Consider the following 12,776-nt stretch of genomic DNA (forward strand, 5'->3'; position numbering starts at 1 on the left):
AAATTGTTGGTGTTTTGATATCCCACGTGGAATACCGTCCCACAAGCAGAACAACAACCGACCGGGCGAGTGTTTCTTGCGGAACATTTAACATGTCGTACCAAACATTCCGCGAGAAAAAAAACGGGAAGTCCTTTTAGGAAGGTAAGTTTGCATGTTTTGTAAAAATATGACCGTTCAGTTAAAAATATTAAATTTAACACATATCGTCCTACAATCTGAAATAATATAGCAAATCAACTCTAACCTCAATGCGTTCAGATTTATGAATCCATAGATTATTTAGACCGATAGTGCAGATCTAGCGCCCATGCACTAAGCTTGATGTGCATTCCCGGCGTTCACCGTGGACATGCTCATACATAAAGCATCAACCATTTAGTCTGCGAAGGCAACATATTTCTCTAACTAGCTTTAATGGCGAGAAGGCGAAAAAAACAGGGAAAATGTGCGTATTTTATTAAACATCATTTTTCTATTTTCGGACAATTTAGGATTTTGCACATCGCGTTCTGCCAAGGGTGTGCAACAACCTAAATTGTCTGAAATCGGAAATTTGGTGCCTAGGCTATAATTGCCTAGGCTATTCAGAGTAATTGATTCACGGCAGGATTTACATTGTGGATTGCAAATGTCACAAAACACTTGGTTAGCTAACGTTAGCTAGCTACTTAGTGTGGCATTGCCAGCTTGTGGTTTATTAACTGTTAACAGTTAGGTACTGTAGTAACTATTAATAATATCGCCTAGCCAGACAATAACTCTATTCCAGCTGGCTGATAGGCGTTATTAGATATTAACTGTTTTTGGAGTAGCACAGAATTTTCGACCTACCGTAACTTGTTGAAACTTTTTCAATTCCCAACTTGGAAGACAATCAATGTGTTCTAAACGTCCATGTCTAGTTGCAAGGGGCTTGTTTTGGATTTAGAAAATGCTCCTTTTAGCCGTTACAGTATCTAACCTGGGACGGCGAATGGAGCATCACATTAGGCCGTTACAATCAGCTAGCTACATTAGCTATATTACATTATATTTTAGTCTTTCCACAGTCTGATGGTGTATCAGTCATGTAAAGCCATTCAGCTATGGCACACAATAAAACACTAGTCTGTAAAGGCAAAGAGTGCAACCCTATTGTGTGTGGTTGGCCCTTCGTGACAAAGGACATCATTTGCATATGAATAACAACGTGTCATGTCCCCATCATGTTTCCTCTCGTTCCAGATGTGACAAGTGTCAGTGAGGATAATGTGCATTTGACTGCAGAGAGAGGAGATGATGCTCCCTGCCAGATTAACTTCTCAGGTCGTTCTGAACCCCTGGAGGCTGCGTCACCATGGGACCTGCTACTCCAACCTCCCTAGCCTCTCCAGCAATTACCTGAAGAATCAGAGAAAAACCGAGGTCTCTACCCACCACCCCGAAAATAGCCCGCAATCATGGTTGTTAAGTCCACCAACCAGACTTGATGCCACCAGGAAAAGACTGTTCAGCCTGTCAGCGGCTGGGATTGTCAACTCTGCCCCAGCGCCCATGCAGCCCTACCTCAGATTAATGAGACTTGACAAACCAATCGGTTAGTAACTTTAATGTTGACTTAGAGTTTGAATGTTATATTATGTGGTAGCTGGATAACTGATAGACTATAGAGTTAAGTCTGAAATCGTATTATCATTTTGTATTTTTAATGGTAACCCTTTACACTCATACCGTATACGGGTTGAAAATGTCTAGATCTGGACAGTAATAAAAACCTACATTGGAACCTAGTGGCTGTACAGTAACATGCTATACATGATGTCAGAGTTCTGGCTCTACACTTTACAGCCCTGTATAGATTTGTACTGACAGCCATTCTGAACTTGAGCACCACGCACAACAAGAAGTTGCCATCAGCCCTCCTGGTAATTGGGCAACTTTTGCATATTTATTGTTGTCTGAGTGAGGGAAATTATGTAAATCAATGTATTTTGAAAGACGAGATGTTGAGGATTATAATAAATACCGCTTTGATGTCATACATGCAAGTCATGTACAGTTACAAGTGATGTAACTGGTTATGATGACATGGCATCATAACCTGAGTTGTTCTAACCCTATGTTTGTTTATTGTGAAAACAATTTGTCGCAGAATACGCACCTAAATGCACTCATGACTCCTTTTTATGTGTTCCAAAGTTACCATCCGTTTTTCTGAATTGCCTTGTGACAGCCTAACACTGTAAGATAATATTTTTTTTTTTACTTTGCTAGTCAGGTTGGCAGTAGAACAAGCTTTAAAATCATTCCCACCTGACCCAGATTGTGATTTACAATGGACTGTTTTTAGATTAGGTAAACAACAACAGTAATTCAGGGATGCAGGGTGGTTTTCCAAACAAACAACTAGAAGTATGCTTATCTACTTATTCAATGGCACAGCTAGGAGAGCTCCAAAAAGTACCTTATAGTTGGAGACTCTTCTTTGAGCCATAAAAGTGCATTGAAATTGCTTAGGAACTGTACATTTGGAGAGGTGTGTGCCAACTTGGAGACATCAGTTAATTCTCTCACTCAAACCCTTGTCATTTTTTGTTGTTGTCTTATGTTAGACCTACCCCACGTTTTCCAGGAATACTCTTATCATGTTACTGAATGTATCCAGATTATTTTCAGATTTACTTATCAACAAATATGCCGAAGGTATAGAATGTAAAATGCACATAAAATCAACAGTGTAATGTTGTGATTCAGTCTTGTGTCAGGTGAACTCTTGTGCACTCACCTTTGGTCTAATTATTTTCCCATTATCTCCAAACTGTTCCCTTTCAATTGCTACCATGGTCATGCATATGCTTTTCATAGTTATTTTTTAAGAAACATTTCAATTTATCCCTATCCATATAGGCCAATTCCCATGAATGTATGAGAGGGTTAAGAGGTGTATGTATGAGGTGTCTGAGACGCCATCGGTTGTTCCTCATTTAATGTTTTGAAACATTGATCTGATTGCCTGTTCTTTGTGACATAGGAACATGGTTGTTGTACCTGCCTTGCACTTGGAGCATTGGCCTGGCTGCAGACCCAGGCTGCCTCCCACATCTGGGCATGCTCACGTTATTCGGCACCGGGGCCCTGCTGATGAGAGGGGCTGGCTGCACCATCAATGACATGTGGGACAAGGACTTTGACAAGAAGGTAATCTACTAGTTGTCACTTTTTTATAGTATAGGCCTACTCAGTCCTACCCCAGTCTTCTTTTCACCTCATTTAACATCTGATTTACTTAACAAAAGGCACATCTCAATAGGTGGTCCAGGTGCCTCATGACATAGCACAAGGGTGGGGGGGCTTTCCTCTTTTGTTCTCTGTTGTTCCTCAAGCAAGGGAGGAGGCTGAGGAAATCAGCGGGGCACCATCAGACTAACTACTACTTGAATTTTGATCAAAACATATTTTTTTTTGTCCTTTAGGCTGTCTACTTTACTGTATTTTGACATGGGATATTGTTTTTCAACAGGAAAAGTTTAAAAAAAAGATATCGCCGGAGGGTGCCTTTTTAAATCACACTTGTCACATAGCTTATGGCCAAAAGTAATTCATCTTTACTCAAAGCAGCACAAAATGGAACAAACTGCCATGGAAATTATACAATCAGGACTTAATTGAAAGGCTTTTGACTGTGTATTTTGCCTCATCTTTGTACTTTGCAGGTTGCCAGGACAGCTACTCGGCCAATTGCTGCAGGGGAGATCACTCAGATGCAGGCCCTAGTCTTCTTGGGGGGTCAGCTTTCTCTGGCATTGGGGGTCCTGCTTTGTCTCAATTATTACAGGTACATGCCCCTTTCAAACCAAAGAACACATTAGCCAGCTGTAAAATACTTTTCGAAAATGAGATTAAGGCTAGATTGTGAAAGTGCACAAGATTGTGACCGGAGTACTGTCTTGTCCACGAGCAGACTGCTTGGACAGATGTGATGACATTTCACTTTCCCGTTCACAGTATAGCTCTTGGAGCTGCTTCCCTATCTCTGGTAGTCACATATCCACTAATGAAGAGGATCACCTACTGGCCACAGCTTGTATTGGGTATGTTTTTGTAAATACTTTTTAATCTGCATTCTTTCAATTGTCACAAATAATTGCTTCCCCTTTGCAATAGATAGTTAGATAAGTAATTCACCTTGCATGAGCCTTGGCTTGTAGGGGCCAGAACGTCTCAGGACGATCTCGACAAAAATCCATACCGTGATAAATGTACCCATTTTTTTACGATAACTATGAATTAGCGATTTAAATTACAATAAAATGTTTTTTGGGGGAGGTGCTAGAGCTGGGCGTTATGGTAAAAAGTCATATTGCGATAAATGTAACTATTTTTCTCGATAACCAACACAACAATGAAGACATTTTTGATGGACATTTACTTTACATTAGCGTCAGGGTTCCAGACATAAACATTTTCAGTGCCAAGTAAGACAACGGAAATGGTAGCCTATTTCATCTAACATATCCAGGAAATGCATGATTGATTTTTTTTAATTGCCACCTGGCAAAATAGGATCCAGAATTATCAGATTTCTTTTGGTCTTTTCAGAGAATTATCCACCATCTTTGGGCATATTGTCCGAGGTTATATTCTTCACCACCTGAGGAAGTGGGAACTCAAAACACTTAGCTAGATTTCTAAATGGGATATGGTTGCTAGGTAGCCGTGTAGGCTAATTGATTAATCTACATTTTACATTTACATTTTAGTCATTTAGCAGACGCTCTTATCCAGAGCGACTTACAGTAGTGAATGCATACATTTCATTATTTTTGTATTTATTTTTCCCGTACTGGTCCCCCGTGGGAATCGAACCCACAACCCTGGCGTTGCAAACACCATGCTCTACCAACTGAGCCACACATAATCTATAAGTAAATGTAATGTCCTACAAAAACGTTCCAGTGCTAGGACTAGGCTACTTGATGTAGGCCTATTCATTGCAAATGGCGTGCCCTGCGGGTGCATCAAAACCATACTAACTACATCCTACTTCGGTTGTAAAGTGGTGCCATGAATTTTAATATTAAGAGGTGAGAAATACATTATATACTCCCAGAAAGCTGTGACTACTCTCTGTAACTAGAACAACAGTAGTTGCTTTGAAACGGTATTTTTCCCACAATAGCATTTTGCGCAACAGCCGTATGCTTGTCCTTCAGCAGTCAACAGGGACATTCAGATACTTTCATAACAGGAATCAACATAATGCATTACTGTTGACTAAATAATGGTTTTAGAACAATCTACAGGAACGTTGTGTGGCAAAATGCTTCGGTAAGAGGAACTTAAATCTCGGTGTCAGTAATTTTAGGTTTATTGTCCCAGCTCTAAGCAGGAGCCCATCTCCTTTTTCTGTTGCGTGAGGCAGCTGTGTAAGTACACCCCCTGGACAGGACATTTTTTTGGACGTTAGTTTGTCGCAGGGCATTACCCCCAATATGTCTCCTTAATGCTGAGTGCCAAGCAGAGACTCATCTGGTCCCAATTTTACAGTCTGATATTACTTGGCCAGGGATCGAACTCCCAACCTTCCAATCTTAGGGCGGACACTAACCACAAGGCCACTGAGTTGGTCTTTGCAATAGAGCTGCCATATGCAGTGCATTTGGAAAGTATTCGGACCCCTTGACTTTTTCCACATTTTGTTATGTTACAGCCTTACTCTAAAATGGATTAAAGAAAAAATGTGCTCTACACGCAATACCCCATAATGACAAAGCGAAACTGCTTTGAAGAAATTTTTGCAAATTAATTAAAAATAAAAAGTATTCAGACCCTTTGCTATCAAACTTGAAATTTAGCTCAGGTGCATCCTGTTTCCATCATCCCTGAGATGTTTTTACAACTTGATTGGAGTCCACCTGTGGTAAATACAATTTATTGGACATGATTTGAAAAGGCACACACCTGTCTATATAAGGTCCCACAGTTGACAGTGCATGTTAGAGCGAAGATCAAGCCATGAGATGGAAGGAATTGTCCGTAGATTTCAGAGAAAATAACATTTCCGCAGCATTGACGGTCCCCAAGAACACAGTGGCCTCCGTCATTCTTAAATGGAAGAAGTTTGGAATTACCAAGACTCTTCCTAGAGCTGGCCGCCCAGCCAAACTGAGCAATCGGAGGAGAAGGGCCTTGGTCAGGGAGGTGACCAAGAACCCGATGATCACTCTGACAGAGCTCCAGAGTTCCTCTGTAGAGATGGGAGAAACATCCAGAAGGACAACCATCTCTGCAGCACTCCACCAATCAGGTCTTTATGGTAGAGTAGCCAGACGGAAGACACTCCTCAGTAAAAGACACATGACAGCCCGCTTGGAGTTTGCCAAAAGTCACCTAAAGGACTCTGACCATGAGAAACAATATTCTCTGGTCGAATGAAACCAAGATTGAACTATTTGGCCTGAATGCCAAGCATCACGTCTGGAGGAAACCTGGCACCATCCCTACGGTGAAGCATGGTGGTGGCAGCATCATGCTGTGGGAATGTTTTTCAGTGGCAGGGAGACTAGTCAGGAATGAGGGAAAGATGAACGGAGCTTAGAACCTCAGACTGGGGCGAAGGTTCACCTTCCAAAAGGACAACGACTCTTAAGCACACAGCCAGGAGTGGCTTCGGGACAAGTGTCTGAATGTCCTTGAGTTGCCCAGCCAGATCCCGGACTTGAACCCGGTCGAACATCTCTGGAGAGACCTGAAAATAGCTGTGCAGCAACGCTCCCCATCCAACCTGACAGAGCTTGAGAGAATCTGCAGAGAAGAATGGGAGAAACTCCCCAAATACAGATGTGCCAAGTTTGTAGCGTAATACCCAATAGTTTGCTTCAACAAAGCACTGAGCAAAGGGTCTGAATACTTATGTAAATAAGGAATTTCTGTTTTATATTTGTAATACATTTGCAATAAAAAAAAATATATTTTTTTGCTTTGTCATTATGGGGTATTGTGTGTAGACTGATGAGTAAAAAAAGCAATTGAATCAATTTTAGAATGAGGCTGTAACGTAACAGAATGTGGAAAAGGTCAAAGGGTCTGAATACTTTCTGAATGCACTGTAAACTAAATAAAACACTTGTTTCTCCTCAGGACTGACCTTCAATTGGGGAGCACTGCTTGGTTGGTCAGCGGTCATAGGCTCCTGTGAGTGGTCGGTGTGCCTTCCTCTGTATTTCTCAGGAGTGATGTGGACATTAATTTATGACACCATCTATGCCCATCAGGTATTAAGTGTACACATGTGCCATGACTGTCATTTTGTGACTATTTAAAGTTGCTGTTGCAAATGTTGGTGCTTCCTCAGTTCAGTTTGTTGGAGAACATTCTAGATTGTTCTATGAATGACGACTCTGTTTATAATGTGTGCACTACATTCCTTCCTATTGTCATCAGGACAAAGATGACGACATCAGGGTAGGGGTCAAGTCTACAGCATTGAGGTTCCAGGAGCAGACCAAGCCGTGGCTCAGTGGGTTCATGGTGGCCATGATGTCAGGGCTGATTGTGGCTGGGGTCAACGCAGAACAGACTCTGCCTTATTATGCAACACTGTCCACTGTGGCTATTCACCTCACACATCAGGTGAGGGTATATTTCATATACTGTGTGCTAACATTGTAGTTTGAGAGGATTCAATAATGATTTAGCCTGTGCTAACGTTTTAGTTTGAGAGGATTCAATAATGATTTAGCCTGGGTTATGCAGAGAAATATAATTCTATGTGGTTATGTTAATGTTTTACACAGAACCCTCAACTGTGAATCATTCCTTAATACTCGAGACAAATGCATCCCAACAACTATTTTCAGTGGATGCAACTGATTGTGATGCTTTTCTCTTTATCGGCTAGATCTACACATTGGACATCAACAAACCAGAGGACTGCTGGAAAAAATTTGTTTCAAACAGAAACCTTGGACTACTCCTGTTCTTAGGAATAGTCTGTGGAAACTTGTGGAAAGAAAGAAGAGACACTTCATTGCAAAATGATTAACTAGCACTACAATAAACTTCTCAGAACACAAGATTTACATTCTAGTGTGCACAGGACGTTCTAGTTATATAGTAGTACACAACCCATTATTTTGTAAGTCTTGACCGTATTGGATGTTGTCTTTAAATAAAGCTCATTTTAAGCTCTGGCTTCTATGAAAATCTATGTCAAGAACAGCTAATCAACCCTATAATTCAAACAACCCTAAAAAATAAAAAAAAGATGCAACAGCCATACAATTTCGATAAAATCATTAAGTTTCTACAAATCTACACTGACCCTCAGCTGGTAGATGCATTCAACAAGGTATACTGTTCTGTAAATAAGATAACAATTGGTCCAAAATAATCAGATGGTTGCACTCTACCAGAACACGATAGCTCCCCCTTCAGTCCTCCAAAACAAGCAAGAATAGAAGTGTGCTTTGTGTCAATGACTATGAATAACGCCAACTAATTGATTTTACAGCAACATTTAAAAACCCAGATGATATTACTCTTGATCTTATCATACAATGAAGATAAATAGAACATTAAGAAGAGGAAAAACGCCAGTGTATGTCAGACCCAATATTCTCAAAGAGGAAGTGCTTCGAAGCTCGATTGCAATAACAACACACGCCATGACCATTTGAGTGTTTAACCAACACAGACAGGTGCGCACCAATCTCCTCCTAGTAGACGTGAGCTTTGGTTTCAAGTACTTGTGTATCTGGTAGTCTGCTCTCACAGCTGCAGCCCAGACAAGAAAACCTACAAACTGACCCAGATGTATGCCATGCCACCAGATTGAAAACCCAAATGTCATTACCAGCGGAGCGGTTTTGCATCTTTGGAAAACCAGCCTACGTAGCCATGTAGCTGTCGTACCATTCCACCGACGGGCAAATTCGGACACCTGGCAGGACATCTCTGTGGTCCAAAGATCACCGTCAGACAGGCCGCTCCAGTTTGGGCTGTCCTCCTTGACCATCCCTCTGAACCCAAGCCCAGCAGCATTATTCAGACACTCACTGATCTTCCAGTGGGAGTAGTATCTGATCCTCAACACCACAGCAAGGCCCCATATCCACAAGACATCGGTGAGGACGTTGTTGGAGACGGACAAACTGGAGGCATTGTCTCTGAGGAGACGAGTGAGAGAGTTCCTAGCCCACTCCAGAGATAACACCTGAAAGCCCTTGTAGGATATAACGGACAGAGGCTGGGGAGGAGGGCTGATGGTTATCTGCTCTACAAAATATACAAATTGGTCAAACGAGGACAGGGGTCCGCCGAGCAAGGCAGTGAAGTTTAGTGCATAGCTGATGAGTGGGAGAAAGACCCGGCATTGGATCATTAATGTCACCCTGCCCCCGTCCTGTAGGTCCATTGACACGGAGGTGACTCTCTGGGTGAGTAGCATCAAGGAGGACACTGATAGGAGAAGCCTGACAGAAAATAAAAGTAAGACAGTCAGTCTGTGATTAAGTTCTGTACTTTCCACATTTTATTGGTGGATTGGGACTGGGAGACGACGACTACTTTATTTCAAATGTACTTATTGTGGAGCTGATGTTATGTTTTCCATTGTGAACTCATTGATCTCCCCCAAGCCCCAGATTATGGTTTGCTCATGAGGTCTACTGCACAGACAACCAACACAAACATTTAAGTCACAAGTACATGTAGGAAACTAACATCCTTTTGAAAGTCTTGACTGAATTAAGAACAGTGCTGTACCTGGAATCAGTGGGCTCATTGAGGTAGTATTCTCTGTACTGTATGAGCAGGTGCCAGAATGTTTGCCAACCCATCTGCAGTCCAAAGACCCATGGATGGACACGCTCTGGGCTCAGTGAACACACCAGCAGCACAAAGATCACAGTGGAGACGAGCAGAAGCAAGCTGTATACACCCATGGTGACAACTGCTAGTATACAGCCTCCGGATGCCAAGAAGAGGTACCTGTCAAGACCAGTGTTATACCTCCTACCGCTCAACCAAAATAAGAAGTTTGATTGAAATCCTTTGTTGAAACCTCCATTTGGAATTAGCAAGTGTGGATTAACCAGTGGATAAACAATTTGTATGAACAAGTGTGTGTGTATACTAAAAGTAAATTATAATTGGTCTGACCTTAGTTGAAAATTATTATATATATTTTTTTAAATAGTCCTGATCTTCAACTTAATACTACAATAGAAGTATAAAATATATAATACAGACCTGTATGTCAAAGAGAGACATCCCTGTTTAGCCAAGACGTAGAATAGAAAAGCAAAGGGAATGGAAAAACATTGGTACATCAGAAATGGATGCTGCTCACACAGCCACTGGATTGGCTCCATTTTAAACCCTTCCTGTGAAATATCACCTCTATTATGAGTAGAGAATGGTGGGACTTTAGGCCTATATATAGTGTTTCCTGGGTTGACTGTCTTGATAGACAATTCCACCTGTGTCTGGCATGAACATAATTAGCATTGTTTAATGATAAGCAAGCAGTACATTTGAGCCATCTGCAAACCACTTTGTTTTCTCTTTGTCTATAGCAACCATGAAATCTCTATACTTTACAGTCCACTGTTGATAATGTAAAATGGCCTGAATATACTGTCGTTGTTTCCACCCTGATATATTGGATGGATAAATAAATTGTATTCTACTTTGTTTAAAAGAGCCAACCACAATGAGTGGCAGTAATCTATTATTTTAATGCAAAACAGATGAGCACATATGAGCCAATATTTATCTTCAAAAACAAGGCCATAATGTGTTTTGAAAAGCTTTTACAACCAGCTGCAGGGGCAAATTCAGTGACATCTATTGCACAACATGTTTTGGTCAGGGTAATGAGGAGAAGCACTATGCAAACTGCCTCCATTCTCATCTGTGGTCAAAGCATTTTAAAAGTAATTGTTTAGTAGACAAACATTATTGCAAAGATTGCAACAATACTCAATAGGGTCCAGATTGCCAAAAAGGCAGTAGGCTTGACTTCAATTTGACCTCCATTCACAAAAAAAGAAACAGTTCTGTCATTGTTTTTACCCTTTACAATTTCTGTGGTGCATGGGAGGCACTATCAATGATTTATATACTAAACAAAAATATAAACTTAACATGTAAAATGTTGGTCCCTTGTTTCATGAGCTGAAATAAAAGATCCCAGAAATTTTCCAGATGCACAAAAAGCTTATTTCCCTCAAATTGTGTGCACAAATTTGTTTACATACTTGTTAGTGAGCATTTCTCCTTTGCCAAGATAATCCATCCACCTAACAGGTGTGTAAATAAAATGACACTCTAAAATGTACAGTTTTGTCACACAACACAATGATGCAGATGTGTCAAGTTTTTAGGGAGCGTGCAATTGGCAGGCTGACTACAGGAATTATGAGGTTGGTCCCTTTACATAGTGTGACAGCTACTTTAGTCTACCAAAATATACAGTGAGTATACAAAACATTAAGAACACCTGATCTTTCCATGACAGACTGACCAGGTGAATCCAGGTGTAGAGGAAGGGGAGGAAACCAGTTAAAGATGGATTTATTGGCCTTGTGTTTTAGGTTATTGTCTTGCTTAAAGGTGAATTTGTCTCCCAGTGTGTATTGGTAAGCAGACTGAACCAGGTTTTCCTCTAGGATTTTGCCTATTCTTAGCTCTATTCAGTTTATTTTATCCTTAAAAAGAACTCCCAAGTCCTTGCCAATGACAAGCATACCCATAACATGATGCAGCCACCATCACACTTTAAAATATGAAGTGGTTCTCAGTGTTGTGTTGGATTTGCCCCAAACATAACGCTTTGTATTCAGGACATAAAGTTAATTTATTTGCTACATTTTTTGCAGTATTATTTTAGTGCCTTATTGCAAACCGGATGCATGTTTTGGAATATTTTTATTCTGTAAAGGCTTTCTTCTTTTCACTCTGTAATTTAGATTAGTATTGTGGAGTAACTACAATGTTGTTTATCCATCCTCAGTTTTCTCTTACCACAGCCATTAAAATCAGTAACTGTTTTAAAGTCACTATTGGCCTCATGGTGAAATCCCTGAGCGGTTTCCTTCCTCTCCGGAAACTGAGTTAAGAAGGACACCTGCATCTTTGTAGTGACTGGGTGTATTGATACACCATCCAAAGTGTAATTAATAACTTCACCATGCTCAAAGGGATATTCAATGTCTGCTTTTTTTACCCATCTACCAATAGGTTCCCTTTTTGCAGTGCATTGAAAAACCTCTCTAGTCTTTGTGGTTGACTCTGTGTTTGAAATTCACTGTTCGATTGAGGGACCTTACAGATAGTTGTGTGGGAACAGAGATGACATAGTCATAAAAAAATCATGTCAAACACTTAATGCACACAGACTTATGTGACTTGTTAAGCAACATTTTACTCAACTTATACTGAACAAAAATATAAATGCAACATTTGAAGAGTTGGTCCCATTTTTCATGAGTTTAAATAAGATCCCAGAAATGTTCCAGATGCACAAAAAAGCTAATTTGTCTCAAATTTTGTGCTCACATTTGTTTACATCCCTGTTAGTGAGCAATTCTCCTTTAGCAAGGTAATCCATCCACCTGACATGTGTGGCATATCAAGAAGCTGATTAAACAGCATGATCGTTACACAGGTGCATCTTGTGCTGGGGACAATAAAATGACACTCTAAAATGTGCCATTTTGTCACACAACTCAATGCCACAGATGTTTTGAGGGCGCATGGAATTGGCATGCTGACTGCAGGAATGTTCATCA

General features: G+C 40.6%; 2 protein-coding genes across 3 annotated transcripts; one reads left to right on the plus strand and one right to left on the minus strand.

The window, feature by feature from the left end:
* The first annotated feature begins 3 nt into the window (after positions 1 to 3).
* Positions 4 to 8,174, plus strand: LOC106580034 (coenzyme Q2 4-hydroxybenzoate polyprenyltransferase). 2 transcript variants are annotated; one of them, XM_014160593.2, is made up of 8 exons: positions 4 to 144; positions 1,228 to 1,579; positions 3,014 to 3,180; positions 3,696 to 3,817; positions 3,988 to 4,073; positions 7,123 to 7,256; positions 7,426 to 7,614; positions 7,883 to 8,174. In XM_014160593.2, exons 2-8 carry the CDS (start codon positions 1,279 to 1,281, stop codon positions 8,024 to 8,026), a joined length of 1,143 nt encoding a protein of 380 aa, XP_014016068.1. In that variant the 5' UTR covers positions 4 to 144; positions 1,228 to 1,278; the 3' UTR covers positions 8,027 to 8,174. The 2 variants fall into 2 exon arrangements, with proteins under 2 accessions (XP_014016068.1, XP_045558967.1); XM_045703011.1 differs by lacking the exon at positions 4 to 144 and adding an exon at positions 428 to 448.
* Positions 8,175 to 8,273: 99 nt separating this feature from the next.
* Positions 8,274 to 11,010, minus strand: mboat4 (membrane bound O-acyltransferase domain containing 4). The gene is made up of 2 exons (XM_045703012.1): positions 9,748 to 11,010; positions 8,274 to 9,455 (listed from the first exon to the last, which is right to left on the minus strand). Exons 1-2 carry the CDS (start codon positions 9,924 to 9,926, stop codon positions 8,534 to 8,536), a joined length of 1,101 nt encoding a protein of 366 aa, XP_045558968.1. The 5' UTR covers positions 9,927 to 11,010; the 3' UTR covers positions 8,274 to 8,533.
* Positions 11,011 to 12,776: the final 1,766 nt, after the last annotated feature.

Source organism: Salmo salar, chromosome ssa20 (assembly GCF_905237065.1).
Source record: "Salmo salar chromosome ssa20, Ssal_v3.1, whole genome shotgun sequence".
Taxonomy (NCBI): domain Eukaryota; kingdom Metazoa; phylum Chordata; class Actinopteri; order Salmoniformes; family Salmonidae; genus Salmo; species Salmo salar.